Source organism: Haemorhous mexicanus, chromosome 33 (genome assembly GCF_027477595.1).
Source record: "Haemorhous mexicanus isolate bHaeMex1 chromosome 33, bHaeMex1.pri, whole genome shotgun sequence".
NCBI classification, from domain to species: domain Eukaryota; kingdom Metazoa; phylum Chordata; class Aves; order Passeriformes; family Fringillidae; genus Haemorhous; species Haemorhous mexicanus.
The window spans coordinates 73,787-94,375 of NC_082373.1; the positions used below are offsets into that span (position 1 = coordinate 73,787).

General features: G+C 67.0%; 2 protein-coding genes across 4 annotated transcripts; both read right to left on the reverse strand.

The window, feature by feature from the left end:
• Positions 1-2,649: 2,649 nt before the first annotated feature.
• On the reverse strand, positions 2,650-8,987 carry LOC132340812 (25-hydroxyvitamin D-1 alpha hydroxylase, mitochondrial). 2 transcript variants are annotated; one of them, XR_009490015.1, is made up of 10 exons: positions 8,853-8,987; positions 7,815-8,005; positions 6,630-6,826; positions 5,593-5,805; positions 4,574-4,731; positions 4,296-4,504; positions 3,758-3,839; positions 3,395-3,661; positions 2,823-3,321; positions 2,650-2,771 (listed from the first exon to the last, which is right to left on the reverse strand). XR_009490015.1 is itself a non-coding variant. In XM_059871933.1 (9 exons), the coding sequence occupies exons 1-9, from the start codon at positions 8,928-8,930 to the stop codon at positions 3,208-3,210; spliced, it is 1,509 nt and encodes a 502-aa protein (XP_059727916.1). In that variant the 5' UTR covers positions 8,931-8,987; the 3' UTR covers positions 2,650-3,207. The 2 variants fall into 2 exon arrangements, 1 of the variants encoding a protein (XP_059727916.1); XM_059871933.1 differs by having other exon boundaries at positions 2,650-3,321.
• Positions 8,988-10,161: 1,174 nt separating this feature from the next.
• Positions 10,162-14,310, reverse strand: METTL1 (methyltransferase 1, tRNA methylguanosine). Of its 2 annotated transcripts, none has more exons than XM_059871911.1 (6): positions 14,092-14,310; positions 13,676-13,806; positions 12,957-13,141; positions 12,106-12,177; positions 10,802-10,903; positions 10,162-10,334 (listed from the first exon to the last, which is right to left on the reverse strand). In XM_059871911.1, exons 1-6 carry the CDS (start codon positions 14,193-14,195, stop codon positions 10,206-10,208), a joined length of 723 nt encoding a protein of 240 aa, XP_059727894.1. In that variant the 5' UTR covers positions 14,196-14,310; the 3' UTR covers positions 10,162-10,205. The 2 variants fall into 2 exon arrangements, with proteins under 2 accessions (XP_059727894.1, XP_059727893.1); XM_059871910.1 differs by having other exon boundaries at positions 12,106-12,219; positions 14,092-14,304.
• Between the last annotated feature and the right edge of the window lie 6,279 nt (positions 14,311-20,589).

The window sequence follows — 20,589 nt, forward strand, 5'->3', positions numbered from 1 at the left end:
CACATGTCCCCCGGAGTGTCCCCTGTGCAAGGCCGTGTGTCCCCACCCATGTCCCTTCCCCTGGTGCCCTCTTGTCCCCCGGAGTGTCCCCAGTCCCAGTGCCCCCCAGATTGTCCCCAGTGCCAGCCCGTGTGTCCCCTCCCCTACGGCCCCCACATGTCCCCCGGAGTGTCCCCTGTGCAAGGCCGTGTGTCCCCACCCATGTCCCCTCCCCTGGTGCCCTCGTGTCCCCCGGAGTGTCCCCAGTCCCAGTGCTCCCCAGTGCCCCCGTGCCCGCAGGAACTGCCCCATCAGCTCCCGGGGGCACGCGGGGCCGACACCCCCCGTGCCCGCCGTGCCCCCCGGGCCGGTGCCCGCTCCAGGCGGGTTGGCAGCTCCTGCCCCGCGGGCTCGGGCAGCAGCGGGCACGGGCACAGCCAGCCACCAGCCTGGGGACAGGGACACGGGGGCATGGCGTGACAGGGACACACGGGCGCATGGGCAGGGGTGACAGGGACGTGGGGACACACAGGGACACGGGGACACGGGCAGGGTTGACAAGAACATGGCCCGGTGTGACAGGGACACAGGGACACGGGTAGGGGTGACAGGAACATGGCCAGGTGTGACAGGGACACGGAACATGGACAGGTGTCACAGGGACACACAGGGACACGGGGACATGGCCAGGTGTGACAGGGACTCAGGACATGGGGACATTTGCAGTGGTGACAGGGACACACAGCGACACATGGGGACAGGGGCAGGTGTGACAGGGACACACAAGGACACGGCGACATGGCCAGGTGTGACAGAGCCCGTGGCACACCTGCTGTGCCTCTGCGACCCAAATTGTTGCTCCCTGCCCCCACTGCTGGGCCGTGGCACCCCAAAACTGCCCTGGCACCCCAAAGCTGCTCTGGGACCCCAAAACTACCCTGGGACCCCAAAACTGGCACCCCCACCCCTGCCCTGGCACCCCGTCCCTGCTTTGAGATCCCAGCACTGTTCCAGGACCCCCTCCCAGCCCTGGGACCCCCGGAACTGCTCGGGCACTCCCATCGCTGCTCTAGGACCCCCATCCCCCCCTGGCACCCCACCCCTGCCCTGGCACCCCGCCCCCGGTGCCCTGGGGCAGCCCGGCTCTCACTGGCCGATGTTGGGGTGCCCGAGCAGAGCCGCCTCCCGCTCGGTACTGGGGGGCACCCCGACCCCCCGGTGGGCACTGCCCGTTCCCCGGTGGGCACTGCCCGTTCCCCGGTGCCATGCCGCGCCCGCGGAGCCGCCCGTGCCCGGCTGGCCACGGGCTCGTCCTGTGCCATCCGGGGGGGGCACGGAGCCCAGCGACACCCCCGCACCCCCCGGCACCCCCACACCCGGTACCCCCGCACCCCCGGTACCCCCACAACCCCCCGGTACCCCCACAACCCCCCGGTACCCCCACATACCCCCGGTACCACCAACCACCGCCGGTACCCCCGCACCCCCGGTACCCCCACACACCCCCGATGCCCACACACCCCCCGGTACCCCCACACCCCTCCGGTACCCCCACACCCCCGGTACCCCCAACCACCGCCGGTACCCCCACACACCCCCGGTACCCCCACACCCCTCCAGTACCCCCACACCGCCGGTACCCCCACACACTCCCGGCACCCCCACACCCCTCCAGTACCCCCACACCGCCGGTACCCCCACACACCCCCGGCACCCCCACACCCCTCCGTACCCCCACGCCCCCCGGTACCCCCCCACAGCGAGCAGCGGCACCCAGGGGGCCCCAACCCAGCGGGGAGAGCCCGCACCCCCCAGGCCCCCCCCCAGTGCCCTCTCTCCAGCTCCGGGCATCCCAGTGCGCCCCCAATGCCCCCCCCAGTGCCACCCCCAGCCCCCCGAATTGCCCCTCTCTCCTCGGTGCCCACCCCGGTGACCCCCAGTGCCCAGGTGAGCTCAGGGGTGCCCAGCTGAGCTCGGGGTACCCAGGTGAGCTCAGCATTGCCCAGGTGAGCTCGGGGGAGGTGCCCAGGTGAGCTCAGCGCTGCCCAGGTGAGCTCAGCATTGCCCAGGTGAGCTCGGGGGAGGTGCCCAGGTGAGCTCGGGGGGGGGGGTGCCCAGGTGAGCTCAGCGCTGCCCATGTGAGCTCGGGGAGGGTGCCCAGGTGAGCACCGTGCCAATCTCCAGTCCAAGGGATTCCCCCCCCTCCTCCCTCCCCCTTGCTCACCTGGGGGAGGGGTGTCCCGAGCCGGGGGGGGAGGGGAGGGGGAGTCACCACGCTCGGCTGCCTCAGGGTCCCCACGAGGGTCCAGAGTCCCCTGTGCTGACGTCAGCGCCTCCCCAACCTGCGACATTGCCCCCCCCACCGTGGGTGGCACCGACCGGGTTAAACCCCACGGGGGCTGCCGACTCCCCACCCCCCACCCCGACCACCCGACGTGTCCGGGGGTCCCGGGGGTCCCTCTGAGCCCTCCCCAGGCCCCTCCCCCTCTCAGGGCCCTGCCGCCATGGGGAGGGGGCTGTGCCCGCCGCCCCCCCCGCGCTGCCACTTCACCCCCGGGCACACCTGGGCAGGTTGGAGCGTGTCCCCCCCCCCCAGCCCGGGGGGGACACGGGGGGAGGGGCTGAGTCACGGGGTGGGGGAGGGGAGAGCGAAGCTGCAAAACCCCAAAATCCCAAAATCGCTTTATTGGCCAATAAATAAACCCGACCCCCCGGGGGAGGCACCGCAGGGCTGGGGACACCTTGGGGACAAGGCCACCAGCAAGGAGTCACCCCCATGGGGTTGGGGACACCTTGGGGACAAGGCCACCAGCAGGGAGTCCCCCCCACGGGGTTGGGGACACCTTGGGGACAAGGCCAGCACAGGGCGTGTGACACTGCCGGAGCCAGGAGCACCATGGGGTGGGGGCTGCTGCCACCACAGCCAACGTCACCGAGGGGTCAGGGCCACCTCTGGGCTGGGGTCAGCACAGTGCTGGAGTCACCCACAGGGACAGGGCCACCACGAGGTCCAGGGCCATGATGACACTGGGGACACTGCGGTGTCAAGGCCACCACCCGGGTCAAGGTCTCCCTGGTGTCCCTATGTCCCTGGGGTCTGTGGTGTCCCCATGTATCTCCAGTGTCCCTGGTGTCTCCAGAGTCTCTGGTGTCCTCTGTCCCTGGTGTCCCCGGTGTCCCAGTGTCTCCAGCGTCTTTGGTGTCCCCGGTGTCCCCATGTCCCCGGTGTCACCTCTCGAGGAAGCGCAGGCTGATGGGGGCTCCAGGGGCCAGCAGGGTTCGGGTCATGGGGCGCACGCGGCCCCCCCCGGGCTCCGGCCGCACCTCGAAGCGCAGCAGGATCTGGGGGAGCAGGGACAGGTGAGTGACACCGTGGGGACACCGAGGGGACACCATGAGGACACGGGACACCCACCTGTGCCAGCGCCATGTGCAGCTGCAGCTCGGCCAAGCGGCGCCCGACGCAGCTGCGCGGGCCGAGGCCAAAGGGCAGAGAGGCAAAGGGGTGCCTGGGGCCAGGGGGGTCCCCGGGGGTGTCCCCGGGGGTGTCCCCAGCGGTGTCCCCAGCGGTGTCCCCAGTGGTGTCCCCGTGGCGCAGCCAGCGCTCCGGGCGGAAGGCGTCGGGCGCGGGGAAGAAGCGGCTGTCACGGGACGTGGCGTAATGGCACAGGGTGATGAGGGTCTGGGGGGACACGGGGTCAGTAGGGACACCCCGGGGACACCCCAGGACACCCCAGGGACACCAGAAGCCCCGGGGTGCGGGGTGTCCCCGGCTCACCTGGCGTGGCACCAGGTAGTCGCCGACGTGGATGTCGCACTCAGGGACGACGCGGGCGTTGGCTGGGATGACGGGGTACAGCCTGCAGGGGGGACAGCCGGTGTCACCTCCCTGTCCCCGTCCTCATCCCTGACCCCGTCCTGTCCCCACCTTCATCCTCATCCCCATCCTCGTCTTCATCCCTTCCTTGTCCCATCCTCATCCCCGCCCTGTCCTGGTCTCCACCCTCATCCTCCTCCTTGTCCCCATCCCTGTCCCCATTTCGTCCCCACATCCATCCTGTCCCATCCCCATTCCTGTCCTGTTCCTGTCCCCATATCCCAATGTCCCCATGTCCCACATCCTTTCCATGTCCCATCTTTGTCCCCATCTCCATGTCCCTGTGTCTCCATGTCCCTGTGTCCCTCTGGGTTCCTGTCCTCATATCCCAATCCCTCTCATGTCCCCATGTCCCCATTCCCATGTCCCCATGTCCTCATTCCCATTGTCCCCATGTCCCATCACCATCCCCATGTTCCCACCTCCATGTCCCTGTCACCTGAGGGTCTCCTTCACCACCGCACGTAGCAGTGGCAGCCGTCCCAGCGCGGCGGCGGTGGCAGCAGCAGTGGCACAGTCAGTGGTGGCACTGTCACCGCTGGTGATGCCGTTGGTGGCAGTGGCAGCCACCAGCTGGCGGTGCAGGGCCGCCTGCGCCCCCGGGTTCCGTGCCAGCTCGTACAGGCTCCAGGCCAGCGTGCTGGCCACCTGGGGACACAGGGTGACATCAGTGGGGCCCACAGTGACAGCAGGGACACGCTGGTGTCACCCCCTCACCGTGTCCACCCCGGCCAGCAGCAGCTCGGTGACGTTCCCGTAGATGCTGCTGACAGGGACATGCTCCCGGGCCAGCAGGTCGGTGACACACGTGTCCCCCTCAGCCAGCGGCCCCCGCGCTGCCACCTCAGCCACGCGCCGGTCCACGTGTCCCTTGGCTGGGGACAACGACAGCCATCAGTGCCACCGTGGCCACGCGTTGTCACCGAGTCCCTGTTGGTGTCACCGCGGCCACGCGCCATCAGCGTGTCGCTTGGGACGATGGCACGGGACTGTCACGGTCATGGGACATCCCTGTGACCCCACGGGATGTCTCAGTGTCCCTTGCATGTCCCCGTGTCCCCTGTGTCCCCTCACCACGGCCCTGGGATGACCCCCTGTGTCCCCATGTCCCCTCAGCTGAAGGTGAGCAGAAGTGTCCCCATGTCCCCATGGCCATGGGACATCCCCATGTCCCTCTGGGATGTCCTGGTGTCCCCATGGGATGTCCCCATGTCGCTGTGTCCTCATGTGCCCCATGTCCCCTTGGCTGAAGGTGAGCAGGAGTGTCCCCATGTCCCCACGTCCCCATGGCTGTGGGACATCCCCATACCCCTCTGGGATGTTCCTGTGTCCCCATATGATGTCCCCGTGTCTCTGTGGGATGGCCCCATGTCCCCATGAGATGTCCTGGTGTCCCCAAGTGAGGTCACCACGGTGTCCCCGTGTCCCCATGAGATGTCCAGGTGTCCCCATGTGAGGTCACCATGGTGTCCCCCTGTCCCCATGTCCCCATGGGATGTCCAGGTGTCCCCATGTGAGGTCACCACGGTGTCCCCCTGTCCCCATGCCCCCATGAGATGTCCAGGTGTCCCCATGTGAGGTCACCATGGTGTCCCCCTGTCCCCATGTCCCCATGGGATGTCCAGGTGTCCCCATGTGAGGTCACCACGGTGTCCCCCTGTCCCCATGCCCCCATGAGATGTCCTGGTGTGCCCATGTGAGGTCACCACGGTGTCCCCCTGTCCCCAGTCCCTCACCGAAGGCAAAGAGCTGGTCCCAGGCGTGGCAGAAGGCGTCCCAGGGCGCGGGGACGAGGCGCAGGAGGGGACGTGGCAGTGCCATTGTCACCAGCGTCAGCGCCAGCACCGCCCCCACGCTCTGTAGCACGGCCTCGGTGTCCCCTCTGTCCCTGCTGCCCCCAGGGTCCCCCAGACAGCCCAGGCGGGAGGAGAACAGCACCCAGGAGATGGCTGTGGGACAAGGGGACATGGGGACATCAGGGGGATGGGGACATGGGGACACTGGGGACATGGGAGGCCCAGAGACACAGGGGATGGGGCCATGGGGCACCCTGGGGACACTGGGACATGGGGACATAAGGACACTAGGGACATGGCGACACAGAGGACATGGGGGACACTGGGGACACTGAGGGGGCGATCTGAGAGTCTCTGGGGACACTGAGGGACAGAAGTGCGCTGGAGCCTTCTGGGACCTGGGGACCCCTGGGGATGGGAGGAGACCTGGGGTGCCCACGGGGGGGTACAGGGGGGTTCCCGTGGGGGTCACAGCCCTTTGGGGTTCCTCCTCCCCATTTGGGGTTCCCCATCCCTGTTTGGGGTTCCCCATCCCCTCTGGGATGCCCAAACCCCCTTGAGGGTTCCCCATGTCCCCTTTAGGGTTCCCCATCCCCATGTGGGGTTCCCCATCCCATTTTGGGATGCCCAAAGCTCCTTTAGGGCTCCCCAAACCCCTTTTTGGGGTTCCCCATCCCCTTTGGGATGCCCAAACCCCTTTGAGGGTTCCCCATGTCCCCTTTAAGGTTCCCTACCCTTTTCAGGGTTCCCGAAGCCTTTTGGGGTTCTCCTCTCTTTGGGGTTCCCCATCCCCCTTTTGGGGTTCTCCATGTCTCCTTTTGGGGTTCCCCATCCCCCTTTTGGGGTTCCCCACCCCCCTTTTGGGGTTCCTCACCCCTTTCAGGGTTCCCCATCCCCCTTTAGGGTTCCCCATCCCCCTTTAGGGTTCCCCATCCCCATTTTGGGGTTCCCCATCCCCATTTCGGGGTGCCCCTCACCCTCGAGGCCGAAGCGGTTGAACTCGGTGCCGATGTCGCGGACGAGGCCCCGGGGGTGGCGCCGCCGCAGCCGCCGCAGCCGCGCCACCAGCTCGGCCACCGCCGCCGCCACCGGGGCCGCGAAGGCCTCGGCAGCCCCCGGGCGGAGCAGAGCCCGCGCCAGCAGCCGCCGGGACCCCCGCCACGCCTCGCCCTCCCTGGGGACAGGGACAGCGTCACGGGGACACGGGGACAGTGTCACTGGGACACGGGGGACAGGGACAGCGTCATGGGGACGCGGGGATGGGGAGACAAGGGACATGGCTCAGGATGGAGATATAAGGGACAAGGGACACGAGGGGGACAGGGGGACAAGGGGACAGGGACAGCGTCACGGGGACATGGGGAACAGGATGGGGACATGGGGGACAGGGGGGACATGGCAGAGGATGGGATATGAGGGACAAGGGACACGGCACGGGATGGAGATATAAGGGACAAGGGACACAGCACGGGATGGGGACATGGGAGACATGAAGACATGTGGGACAAAGGACATGGGGGACAAGGGACATGGCTGGGAGATGGGGACACAGGTGACACCGGGCACGGAGAGGACTTAGGGACATGGGAACACGCGGGAAGAGGGGGACAGGGACACGGGGGATGGGGATGGGGACATGGGAGACATGGGGGACACAGATGGGGACAGGGGAGGAATATGGCAGGGACAGAGAACAGGGACACGGGTGGGACATGGGGCACACGAGGGACACAGAGGACTCGGATGGGACACAGGTGACACACAGGTGACACAGTCCCCCCGCCCGGGGCAATGCCAGGGTCCCCCCAGGTGTGATCGGGGCACCTGTGAGAGCCACCGGGTCCCGTGCTGGGGACAGCTGGGGGGGTTTGGGGTCCCTGTCCTGGCCCACGCGGGGCCGGGCCCCCCCCGGGCAGTTACTCACATCCGGGGGGGCGGGGGGGGGGGAGGGGAGGGGAGGGGGGGCTGAATCACGCCTGAGTCACCCCGGGCCCCCCCCGCACCCCACGGGCCCTTCCCGGAACGGGCGCGGGGGGAGCCCCGGGGGGGGGTACGGACACCCCCAGCCCACGGGGAGCCCGGGGGGACCCTGGGCGACCCCCCCCAAATCCCACAGGCAGCCCCCTCCCCCCTCCCCAGCCCAAAGCCCCCCCGGCACTCACAGGGTCAGGAGCCCCCCCGGTGCCCCCCGCAGCTCCCGGTGCTGCTTCCAGGGGCAGCTGAGGGCGCGCCGGGGCTCGGGGCCCTCCTGCCGCAGCACCTGGGCCACGAGAGAGGGCTCGGCCACGTGCACCGTGAGCACCGGGCCGAACCGGGCCCGCCACACCGGGCCGAACCGGGACAGGCCGTGCACCTGCGGGGACACGGGGGCGTCACACCGGGCCGAACCGGGACCGGCCATGGGACATGGAGGGGGGGGGGGGGTCACACCGGGCCGAACCGGGACCGGCCATGGGACATGGTGGGGGGGGTCACACCGGGCCGAACTGGGACCGACCCGAACCGGGACCAGGCATGAACTGGAGGGGGGACATAGAGGGGTCACACCGGCCCGAACTGAGACCGGGTATGGACCAGGACCGGGCACGAACCGGTAAGGGGGGATCGGTGTCACCGGGGGTCACACAGAGGGTCACACCGGGGGACACCGGGAGGCACACCGGGAGCGGGCAGTGCCCGGGACTGCCGCCGAGGGACGAGGGGAAGGACAGGGGGAGGTCCTGGCGTCCCTACGCTCCCGGACCTGCCGCGAGCCCCCCGGGGGTGACCTGGCCTTGGTGCCACTGCCCACCGGGGGGTGGCCCTGTCCCTGTTCCTCTGTGCCCCTCGGGGTGACCCTCCCCCCCGGTCCCGCGCCACCCCCGCAAGCCCCGGGGGCAGCTCGGGGTGTCCCGACCGCACCCAGCCCCGGGGACAGACATCCGTGTCCCCCCGGGGGGGAGGACCGCGGTCCCTCCCGTCCCCGCCGAGACTCGCGGTGGTGGCACTGAGGTCCCTCCGGCCAGACGGTGACACCAAGCTGGTGTCCCCGGGTCCCGCTGGGTCCCCCCATCTCCTCCAGCACCAGGACAGGGGGAGCGGGGCCCCCCCGGCTCCGCAGCAGCGGCAATAGGGCCCCCCGCCTCCTCCGAGCCCCGGCTCAGAGACCCGGGGGGCGCGGAGCCCCCAGCCCCACTGACGGAGCCCCCAGCCCCATTTACCTGCATCTCGTGCAGCCTCCGCACCCCGCCCCGGCACAGCAGCTCGAAGATGAAGGCGGCGGAGCTCGGCCCCGGCATCTCGGCCAGGCCTCGGGGCCGGGAGGGCTCCGGGGGGCCCCGGGGCGGTGGGGAGGCGGCGGGGGGGGACGGGGGGAGCCCGGGGGAGCCCCAGCTCGGGCGGGGAGCGGGACAGGAGCGCGGCCCGGGCGGGCAGGCGCAGGCCGGGGGACATGGCGAGGCACCGTGGCTCGGGGGGCACCGGGGGGCACGCGGGAAGGGCACCGGTGACACCGGGGGAGGCGGGAGGGAGCTGCTGGACCCGAAGGGGCTCGGGGGGACCCGGCGGGGCTCGGGGGAACACAGCGGGACTCGGGAGGGGTCGGGGGGGGGGGCGCGGGGCCGAGTCTCGACTGCGGGGGGGCCCCGGGCCGGGGCTTTATAGCGCCCACGTGCAACCGGGCAGGCCCCGCCCCCTCGGCGGGAGCCACGCCCCCCGAGCATTAACCACGCCCCGTAATACCAAAGTGGGATACACGCTCCGCCCCAAAGCGCTAAGCCCCGCCCTCCAGCTGACTGATTTGCATATCGGGGCCTTCGGACCAATCGGCGCGCGGTGGGGGCGGCTCCCATGGCCCCGCCCCCAAGGCGCGCACACGCGAGGGCAGAACTGGGGGCGCGCACGGGCCCGAGCCCCCAAACCCCGGTGACCCCCGGCAGCCCAAACTCCCCGGGGACATCCCCCAAATCCCAAATCCCTCCCGGTGACACCCCCAGGACCCCAAACCCCCGGGGAACACCTCCAGAACCCCCAAATTCCCCTGTGACACCCCCAGAACCCCGCGGTGACACCCCCAGAACGCCCCGGGGACACCCCGGCACCCCAAATTCCCGCCGGTGACACCTCAAGCCCCCGGGGACACCCCCAGAACTGCAAAATTCCCCCGGTGGCACCCCCAAACGGCCCCGGTGACCCCCCGGCACCCAGACTGGCCGCGCCTCCGGGGGTGTTTTGGGGGGTGCCGGTCTTCGCGGGGGGAGGGGACACCGCCCCAGTCTCACCAGTAGCCCCAGTCCGGTCCCGGTGGGGCACTGGCGGCTGCCCCCCGCCTCCCAGTCCCGGATTCCCGGGAATTCCCGCCCGGCAGCACCGGGAAGCCTCCGGGAAGCCCCCGGTGCGCGAGGGAGGCGGCACCGCCACCCCGGGGCTTTCTGCGATGGGGAAACTGAGGCAGGAACCGGCGCCAGGCCCGGGGTTCGGGGCCGTTCCCGGCACCGGGACCCCCCCGCCCCCTCCCCGAGCAGCCTTGGGGACATTTTGTGACTTTATTACAAAACGGGCGGGGGTCGGGGGGGTCACGGTGCCGCCGCGGGGGGGTCGGGGCGGCGGCGGAACACGGCGGAGCAGGGGGGGCGCCCCGCCCGCCGCGCCCGCTGCCCCTCCTCGGTCACCGCCGGCAGCAGCGGCAGCAGCGGGTCCGCGGCCTGGGGACACCGGGACAGAGCGGGGACAGACGGGACAGAGCGGGGACAGAGCGGGTACAGCGAGGGGACAGCGGGACAGAGAGGGGACAGAGGGGACAGAGCGGGGACAGCGAGGACAGAGCGGGGACAGAGGGGACAGCGTCAGGGCCAGCCCAGGCACCTCCCCAGGGAGCCCCACGCTGCCCCTGTGTCAGCACCTGCTGTGCCCCAGCGCCACCCCAAAACCCCCAGAGCCCCCCAGCTCCCCCAGTGCCCCCCAGGTGCCCCCAGTTCTCCCAGTGCCCTCCAGTTCCCTCCAGTTCCCCCCAGTTCAGTGCCTCCAATTTCCCCCAGTGCTCTCCAGTGCTGCCCAGTTCAGTGCCCCCATTCCCCCCAGTTCCTCCCAGTTCCCCCAGTTCAGTGCCCCAGGCACCCCCAGTTGCCCCCCGGTGCCTCCCAGTTGCCCCAGCCCCCCCAGTTGCCCTCACCAGTTGGGCAGGGGGCAGGGGCTCGAACAGGGGGTGCTCCCCAAAATGCTGCAGCATCCACTGGTGCAGCTCAGGCACGTCCGTCACCGTGTACACCAGGCCCTGCGCCCCAAAAACCACAGTGACACCCCAAAAAACACTGTGACACCCCAAAAAACAGTGACACCCCTAAAACACTGTGACACCCCAAAAACACTGTGACACCCCAAAAACACCGTGTACACCAGGCCCTGCACCCCAAAACCACAGTGACACCCCAAAAACCACAGTGACACTCCAAAAACCACTATGTACACCAGGCCCTGCGCCCCAAAAAACACTGTGACACCCCAAAAACATTGTGACACCCCAAAAAGCACTGTGACACCCCAAAACCACTGTGATACCCCAAAAACCAGAGTGACACCCCCAAAATCACTGTGACACCCTAAAAAAACTGTGACACCCCAAAAACACTGTGACACCCCAAAAACCAGAGTGACACCCCAAAAACCAGAGTGACACCCCAAAAATCACTGTGACACCCCAAAATCCAGTGACACCCCAAAAACCAGTGACACCCCAAAAACCACCGTGTACTCTGCAAACACAGTAACACTCCAGGGGGGTTTCGGGGGGCTCAGGGGTTTCAGGGGTGTTCTGGGGGGGTTTCAGGGGGTTCTGGAGGTTTGGGGGGGCTCAGGGGGTTCTGGGGGGGTTTCAAGAAGTCTTGGGGGGTTTCAGGAGGGCTCAGGGGTTTTGGGGGGCTCAGGATTTCAGGGGGTTTCAGGAGGAACTCAGGAGGTTTTGGGGGGCTCAGGAGGTTTTCAGGGGGCTCTGGGGGGGTCAGGGGGCTTGGGGGGCTTGGGTTTTAGGGGGGCTCAGGGGGTTTGAGGGGCTCAGAGGAGCTTGGGGGCTTTGGGGGAGCTCAGGAAGTTTTGGGGAGTTTAGGGGAATTCAGGGGGTTCTGGGGGGGCCTCAGGGGGTTTTGGGGGCTCAGGGATTTCCAGGGGGGCTCAGAGAGTTTCAGGGGGGCTCAGGAGGGCTCAGAGGTTTTGAGGGGGGCTCAGGAAGTTTTGTGGGTTTCAGGGGGGCTCAGGGGTTTTGGGGGGCTCAGGGGGTTTCAGGGGTTTTGAGGGGTCTCAGGGTTGGAGGGCTCAGAGGGGCCCAGGGGGTTTTGGGGGGCTCAGGGGGGCCCAGGGGGTTTTGGGGGGCTCAGGGGGGTATCAGGGGGTTTCAGGAGGTTCTGGGGGGGCTCGGGGGGGGGGCAGGGGTTTTTGGGGGACTCAGGGAGTCTCGGGGGGGTCTCAGGGTGGGGGGCTCACCCCAGGGCGCAGCACGTAGCCGTACTCGGCCAGCATGGCCGGGCTGATGATTCTCCACTTGTGCTTGGTGCGCTTGAAATGGGGGTCAGGGAACAGGAAAAACAGCTTGGAGAGCTGGGGGGGCACGGGGGGGTCAGCACCCCCCTGGCACTGCCCCCCAGAGCCCCCAGACCCCCCTGTGAGTGCAGCTCGGGCCAGGGGAACGGCGATGGGGGGCTGGGGGTCCCGTGGGTTGGGCAGGGGAGGTCTGAGGGGGGCCTGGGGGTTTCAGGGTGGTTCTGGGGGGCTCAGGGGGCCCAGGGGTGTTGTGGGGGACCTGTGCCTCAGTGCCACCTCATAACCCCTAGTGCCACCCTCAGTGCCACCCCAAATCCCCAGTGTCACCCTGAAACCCCCCCAGTGCCAGTCCAAACCCCCCAGTGCCACTTCCAGTGCCACCCCACAACCCCCAGTGCCCCCCAGTGCCCCCCCAAACCTCCAGTGCCACCCCCAGTGCCACCCAAATCCCCAATGTCACCCATAACCCCCAGTGCCACCCCCAGCGTCACCCCAAACCCCCCGTGCCCCCCAGTTCCCCCCCAGAGGGGTCCTGGGGGCTGAGGCGTGTCCCTGGAGGGCAGGGGGGGTTCAGGGGGTGCTGGAGGCGTTTTAGGGGTCCCAGGGGAAGGGGGGGGCGGGGTAGGTGTTCCACAGGGCCCCAAGGGTTTGGGGGGTCTCGGGGGGGTTTCACAGGACACAGAAATTTCCAGAAGTGCTGGGAGGGTGCTGTGGGTTTGGGGGGTTCAGAGCCCACAGAGATTCCCAGGAGCATCTGGAGGTTGCTGAGGGTTTTGTGGCTCCCAGGGCCCCACCTGGCCCCGCAGGAAGAAGTGGGGCAGGTGTTTCATGGCGTTGCCCCTGACGCAGGCCACGTTGCCGAAGCGGCCGGGCTGGGCCGCCCGCAGCGCCCGGATCCTGGCGCGGGTGAACGCGGCCACCTTCCCCCGCAGCTCCAAACCCAGCGCCAGCGTGCGCGGGAAACGCTCGGCCAGCGCCACTGGGGGCGGGAGAGACACAGAACCGGGAGAGAGACACAGAACCGGGAGAGAGAGAGAGAGAGAGAACCGGTGAGAGCCCCGGGAGAGAGAGAGAGCCCCGGGGGTGAGCTCGGTCGCACAGTCTGCCCTGCCCAGGCCCCCTCATCCGCAGCCCAACGTGCCCCCCCAGCAGCCCCCGGTGTCCCCGGGCTCACCCGGCAGCCCCCCGTGCCCACCCGCAGCCGGCTGTGCCCCGTGCCCACCCCCGTGTCGCCCCAGCCCCCGGTGCCCCCGGGCTCACCCAACCCACAGGATGGGCAGGGGGGTCCCGAAGGTCCTGAGGGGTCCCAGGGGTGTTGCAGAGGACCTGTGCCCCAGTGCCACTCCACAACCCCCCCGTGCCCATCCCCGGTGCCTGGGCTCACCCAGCCGCCCCCCGTGCCCATCCCCGGTGCCCGGGCTCACCCAGCAGCCCCCCGTGCCCATCCCCGGTGCCCGGGCTCACCCAGCAGCCCCCCGTGCCCCCCGTGCCCATCCCCGGTGCCCGGGCTCACCCAGCAGCCCCCCGTAGCCGCACCCCACATCTGCGAACTCCACGCGGGCCGGAGGGGTCCCGGGCGGGGCTTCGGGCGGGAAAAAACTCGGGAACAGCGAAGCCCAGTCCATGTCCTGAGGGCGGGACGGGCTGCGGGCACCGGGACTGTCACTGCCCGGGAACCGGAGCGGGCACCGGGGGGGACACAAGGGCGGGGGGCGGGCAGTGTGACCGGGGAGGGGAGTCCAGCCCGGCTGCTCCAGAGGGCGGCCAGGTGCCCTTGGTGCCACACGGAGCCATCACGGGGGTCCCGGGGCCCTCAGGGCCGGGGGTTCCCGCCGCGGACGCTTGGGCGGTCCCGGGACCCCGCGCGACTGTTACCGGGGGGGGCTCCGGGGGAAGTCCCGGGCGGTTCCCGGGGGTCCCCGCACTCACTAGCACAGGGTGTGGTCGGCCAGCGGGTTCGAGTGCGCGCGCTGCCGGTAGTAGCGTTTCTGCGGCGGCACCGCGGCCTCCTCCTCCTCCGCTGCCGCCGCCATGCCGGCACCGCGCGGCGCGTAGCAGTGACGTAACGGCGCGGCGCGGGGCTGTGACGTCACGTGCGACCTGTCAGCGCGAGGAAACCCTGGCTGGAGTTCACAGCGGCCCCCCAGAGCTCCCAGTGCCCTCCCCAGTGCTCCCAGTGCCCTCCCCAGTGCTCCCAGTGCCCTCCCCAGCGCTCCCAGTGCCCTCCCAGAGCTCCCAGTGCCCCCCCAGCGCTCCCAGTGCCCCCCCAGCCCTCCCAGTGCCCCCCCAGCCCTCCCAGTGCCCCCCCAGAGCTCCCAGTGCCCCCCCAGCGCTCCCAGTGCCCCCCCAGCGCTCCCAGTGCCCTCCCCAGCGCTCCCAGTGCCCCCCCAGCGCTCCCAGTGCCCTCCCCAGCGCTCCCAGTGCCCCTCCCCAGCGCTCCCAGTGCCCTCCCCAGGGTTCCCAGTACAACCAGCGCTCCCAGTGCCCCCCCAGCGCTCCCAGTGCCTTCCCCAGCGCTCCCAGTGCCCCCCCAGCGCTCCCAGTGCCCCCCCAGTGCTCCCAGTGCCCTCCCCAGGGCTCCCAGTACAACCAGCGCTCCCAGTGCCCCCCCAGCGCTCCCAGTGCCCCTCCCCAGGGCTCCCAGTACAACCAGTGCTCCCAGTGCCCCTCCCCAGGGCTCCCAGTACAACCAGCGCTACCAGTGCCCCCCCCCAGTGCTCACACTGCTCCCCCCAGTGCTCCCAGCGCCCCCCTAGTGCTGCCAGAGCCCCTCCCCAGTTCCCCCAGTGCTCCCCAGTGCCCCCACTATGCCCAGTGTCCCCCAGTGCTCCCAGTGCCCCCCCAAGTGCTCCCAGTCCCCCAGTGCTCCCAGTTCCTCCCAGTGGTCCCAGTGCCCCCTAGTGCCCTCTCCAGTGCTCTCAAGTGCTTTCAGTGCCCCCTGGTGCCCCCCAGCATCCCCACAGTGCCCCCACTGCCGTCAGTCCCCAGTCCCCCCAGCGCTCCCAGTTCCTCCAGTCCCCCCAGCGCTCCCAGTCCCCCCAGTGCTCCCAGTCCCCCCGTCCCCCCAGTTCCCCGAGTTCCCCCAGTCCCCCCAGTGCTCCCAGTGCCCCCAGTCCCCCCAGTGCTTCCAGTGCCCCCAGTCCCCCCAGTGCCCTCAGTCCCCCCAGTTCCCCCAGTCCCTCGAGTTCCCCCAGTCCCCCCAGTGCTCCCAGTGCCCCCAGTCCCCCCAGTGTCCCCAGTCCCCCCAGCGTCCCCAGTCCCCCCAGTGTCCCCAGTCCCCCCAGTGCCCTCAGTCCCCCCCTCCGCGGGCTCTTCCCGCTCGGGGCCGTTTGGGGAATTCGGCTGCGGCCAGGCCGGGGCGCGTTCCGGGAACCCCCGGGGGGGCTGGGGGGCGTTGAGCAATGTGGGGCCGGAGCCGCCCGGCCCTTCCCTTCCCTTCCCGTCCGGTCCGGTCCCCCCCAGTCCCTTCCCGTCCCGGCCGGTCCCTCCGGGGCTGCCCAGAACGGCTCCGGGCGGGGGTCCCGAACCGGGGCACGGGGGAACGGGGGAACGGGGGGACCGACCCCTCCCCCAGCGCTGTGACCCCCCTCCCGGTCCCTGTGACCCCCCGGTCCCTGTGACCCCCCCCGGTCCCTGTGACCCCCCCCGGTCGCTGTGACCCCCCCACGGTCGCTGTGACTGCCCCCGGTCCCTGTGACCCTCCCGGTCGCTGTGACCCCCCCGGGTCGCTCTGCCCCAGCGCTGCCCCCCCGGTGTCCCCCGGGGCCACATTAACCCGGTGACGCAGGCGGTGACGCGGCTGCGCGGGGGGTCCCGGGGCGGACACGGAGGGGACACGGGGGGGACCGGGGGGGGTCGGGCGGGTTGTTCATTACCCCCGGGGTCACCCCCTCACTCCCCGGTCACCGGGAGCCCGGGGAGCCCGAGACACCGGGGACGGGTGTGTGACACCCGCGCGGTGGCACCGGAGACGGGACTGTGTCACCCCTGCCGGTGGCACCGGGAATGGGTCCGTGACACCGCTGCCGGTGGCACCGGGGCTGGGTGTGTGACACCCGCGCGGTGGCACTGCAGGGGCACGAGGGGGAGATGGCATCGGAGGAGTGACACCGGCAGGGGTGGCACGGGGTGGGGGGGCGTTTGGCACCTTGTCACCCGCCCCATCAGGGACAGAGGGACAGGGGTGAGCTGGGACAGGGGGACACAGGTGAGGGACACGGGGACAGCAAGGACAGGGAGGTGGCACCAGGGACATCAGGATGGGGGACATGGGGACAGGTACACCATGGGCAAGGCCACCAGGGCTGGGGATACGAGGACGAGGGAATGGCGGGGGCAGGGACACCAGGGGAACAGGGATACGGGGCTGGGGACACGGACAGCGGGGACAGGGGTGTGACAGGGACTGGGGACACGGGTGGGACAGGGACAGGGGTGTGACAAGGATGTGGGCAGCAGGGACACAGACAGCAGGGACACATGTGGGAACTCAGCACATCACTCCGGATGTCCAGAGTCACCGAGAGAACCCCTGGGGGGCTCGGAGGTCCTGGAATGTTGCCAAAAGTGCCTGGTGGCTCGACTTTGACACTTCTAGGGATGTGCCACCTGTGTATGAGGACATGGGAGTCACTCGGGTTTGAATGGTGCAGGAATGATATATTTACAGGGTGAAATATAGGTTTTAGGGTTTTGGTACAGGGGGGTCATGGAGACAAGATGGAGGGATCAGGGCCTGCCTCGTGGTTCTTCTTTCTTCTTCTTGTCATCCATCTTCTGTGTGATGCTGGCACTTGTGGATTGGTTCATGGTGAAGGTGCACTTGCTAACACGGGTGAAAGGCATTGGGAACAAAAGGTAAATATGTTATACGTAGTTTTTACTACAAAAAGACACGGCCGCCCTGTGGGCAGTCAGAGTGCCTTTGGCTGCCCTGCTGGTCAGACCCCGGCTGGGCAGAGAGAAAACTCTGTAGATAAGAAATAATAAACAAATCTGAAGACTGAAAAATCAGAGAGTCCAGATTCGTCCTTTGAAGCGCGGGCTGCCCCAGAACCATCCTACGCGTGTCTGGGCAGAGACAGACTGCCGACCCAACCCCTGCCGGTCCAGGGCGGGCTGTGCCCAAGCGGGCAGCTCCCGGAGCTGGACGGGTTCCCAGGAGCGCACTGATAACTCCTTGGGAAGGCAGCCAGAAGGATCTGAAGCAGCAGGAGCCATTGAGAACATCGCACTCCACTTCTGCCGAGGAGGCTCTACCAGAACAGCCCAGACCAGAAAGGCGCCCCTGAATCCATCTCCTGTGACCAGCTGGACAGAGACCGGGAGCCTTCGGACTGCCCTGATGACACGAATTCGGTGAGAATGTCAAAAATTAAGAACATGGGGAACACATGCTCACAGGAGCAATTAGAGATTGCCTTACAATTGCGCCTCTGCCTTACAAGGCGTGGCAGAGGCGCACACAGAGGGGATTTCTAAGAAACAGCTCAAGGATTTATTGTTGTGGGTGAGATTTAATTATCCACATTCAAAGACCTGTGTGTTGTTTGAAGTGGGTTTCTGGCAGGAAGTTAATAGACATATATATCTCCTAGCTACAAAAAAGGATGAGACGGCCTTGAAATTGCTGTCTCCGGCAAGGACCACGTTAGAGGCTATCTGGGCTAAATCTCGGAGGTTAGCCGGGCAATTACTTGCTACAAATCCCACAGGAGAGGGGGGAGGAGAGCAAGGCTCGGAGCAGAGATTGGCTCTAGTCCCAACTGGCCCGGGGGAGACAGCTCCCGAGGAAGGGGAGCAGGGAGGAGCGTCACTGCCTCCAGCCCTACCACGCCGAAAATCCAAGAGCACTCCAAAACGCCCTGAAACCCCAAAAACTGCAGGGAGTTCGGGCTCCGACTCAGACACAAATACGATCCCAGTCCCAGCCGAATTAAGGTTTTCTCCCAGCGAGACTGAGGAGTCAGGACGTCCCGTAGGGGCGGTCCCTCCCGGTCCGCAAAAGCCAGAGGGAGACGGGACGGGAAAAGCGGCGGGGTCGGAAAGAGGGATCAAAAAGAAATCAGAGAGGAGGGGGAAAACGCTTTCTCGCGGCGGGCTGGCTGCGCGGCGGTCCTGGCCGGCGGGGGGAGCGCGGAGGCGGTGGGGGACGCGAGTTCTGGTGCGGATATTGCGAACGCGACACCGGGGGCGGCGGCAATCTCGGTTGGCGCGGTGCCAGAGACGCGCGCGGAGGGCGGGACCCGCGGGACCTCCGGGAAGGGCTCTCAGATCACAGCGTCCACCTCAGACGCGGCCGGTAAGCTCGGAGCAGCTGCAGGGCTCTAAGCGGCACCCGTAGGCAGACGCAGGGGACGCGCGCTGATGACGCAGGACCCGGAAGTCGGGGCGTGGCGATCTGTTCGTATCGCGCAGCGCATGCAGGCACAGGCGGGCCGAGGGCTGCACGCACGGATAGGGAGTGTGGATACAGCGTCAGAGGAGGAGGAGGAGAGGGAGTCAGGGACAGACATAGGGGAGGAGACATCAGAGGCGGAGCGGGACGGAGACAGTGACGTCAGTCTAGGGGAGACAGGGGGCATTCCCGAGGATGCGCATCCGCGGAAAGTGCGGACGGAGCGCGGTCGGGGACGGGTCCGATCCCCTGTGACGGCTCGGGCGAGGAGGGGCCGTGCTCGGGGTTCCACATCCCGGGGCTCCACCCCCTCTCCGGTTCCGGCCCCCTCGGTCCCAATCCCTGTGGTTCAAACCTCTCCCATCCCAGAGAGGCGTTCACGTATTCAGCCTCCATTGTTAGCTCAGTCAAAACCCGTGCGAACTCGGTTCCAACAATCACAAACGCTGCGTTCAGCCAGAGCGGCTGAGGAGCCGATCGGGTTCGTGACGTCATCACGGTCGCCCAGGCAGATGACAGCGCCACCTTGTGGGGGGATGACCGCAGTGCAGGACAGCTCAGACCTGGTCGGCAGAGCCACAGCGCCGTCTCGTGGCGAGACTGCAACAATGCAGCAGTTTTTTCCAACAGCATATAAAAAGAAAACCACATCAAAGAAAACAACAACACAAAAAATGGATTATCCGTCGACTTCGGAATCACATGAATTTGAAGACACATCACATGAAGCACAACTACAAGGAGAAAACATGATACAAATTACAGCATCGAAGGGAATTCTGGCATGGATGTTTTCGGCAGCAGAAGCAGCAAAGAGCTTTCTACATTAGTTTGATACAGCAAGGAAGACACAGCCGCAAGAATTTCAAATTCCTTTTTCGGATTTGGGAGTGAGGCCAAAAACCTCAAGTCAAAGAACGTGGATCAAGGAATCACCAATGACCTCCAGGACTCCGCTGTGCATGCAGTTGCCAAGGGGGTTTCCAGAGGAGGAAGAACAACAGCCAGTGAAGACGACGGATTGGAAACGCATCAGGAAAGAGTTGTCCAAAGAGAAGGGTCTGCTACAAGGATCAGGGGATCTGACAATGCCAGTGATGTATGATGCACAGGGCCAGAAGCCAAGGTGGGAAAAGATGGGTCACGACGTAGTCAAAGACTTAGCAAAGGCCATTCAGAATAATGGGCTGAATTCACAATATTTCAAACAACTCCTGAGGGAGACATTTATCGTGTATGACCTCACACCATAGGACATTCGAAGCCTTGTGTCAACGATCCTCACAGACACAGAGAATCTCATCTGGGACAGAAGATGGCAAAGGTATCTCACAGAGTTGAGGAACAGCTATCAAGGTGGGCCAAACGCGAACCTCACCGTGGCACAGATGGCAGGGGATCCTCCAGATGACAATCCAGCAGAGCAAGCAGTGCGACTTCTGAGGTGGGTGCTGAATGACGTCAAGGAAGCGGCGTGAAGAGCGATCATGCGGATTGCTCCAACAGTTCCAGACGTTCCATTCTCATCCATCAGGCAAGGTCCCACAGAACCATTTTCAACATTCAGAGATCGACTCTCGCAAGCTGTGGATCGGCAGGTGACAATCGAGGACGCGAAGAAACCTCTCATGGAAAGTCTAGCCTTCCACAATGCCAACCCGGATTGCCAACGGGTCATCACCGCAATGCCAGGACGGCCATCCTTGGCAGAGATGGTGGAGGCATGCAGCAAGGTGGGAACACCTCAGCACGTTGCATCGATCGTGAGGGACGAGCTGAGAGGAGAATGGGAAGAACAGATGAAAGAACACTTGGAAAAACATTTGGAAGAAGAGGTGCTGGAGAAAATGCTTCAACAGCGAAATGAAATAATAGACAAAATTCTTGCAACCGTCCAGAAGAAGAACAATCCACCAGGAGGACAATGCTACAAGTGTGAGGCATTTGGACACATGAAGAAGAATTGTCCACAGGCGCATGCACAAGTGCAGGCACCAACACCACAAAAACTGCTCTGCACACGGTGCGGA

What these genes read in the sequence shown, in the direction of transcription:
- LOC132340812 (XM_059871933.1), bottom strand. Translation starts at nt 8,930, where the DNA reads ATGCCGGGGCCGAGCTCCGCCGCCTTCATCTTCGAGCTGCTGTGCCGG. An exon ending in CCGGGGGGGCTCCTGACCCT is followed by an intron (nt 6,827 to 7,814) that starts GTGAGTGCCGGG and finishes CCCTGTCCCCAG; the next exon opens with GGAGGGCGAGGCGTGGCGGG. An exon ending in TGCACATGGCGCTGGCACAG is followed by an intron (nt 3,322 to 3,394) that starts GTGGGTGTCCCG and finishes CTGCTCCCCCAG; the next exon opens with ATCCTGCTGCGCTTCGAGGT.
- METTL1 (XM_059871910.1), bottom strand. Translation starts at nt 14,195, where the DNA reads ATGGCGGCGGCAGCGGAGGAGGAGGAGGCCGCGGTGCCGCCGCAGAAA. An exon ending in CGGCTACGGGGGGCTGCTGG is followed by an intron (nt 13,142 to 13,675) that starts GTGAGCCCGGGC and finishes TCCCGCCCCCAG; the next exon opens with TGGCGCTGGCCGAGCGTTTC. An exon ending in ACTTCTTCCTGCGGGGCCAG is followed by an intron (nt 12,220 to 12,956) that starts GTGGGGCCCTGG and finishes GTGCCCCCCCAG; the next exon opens with CTCTCCAAGCTGTTTTTCCT.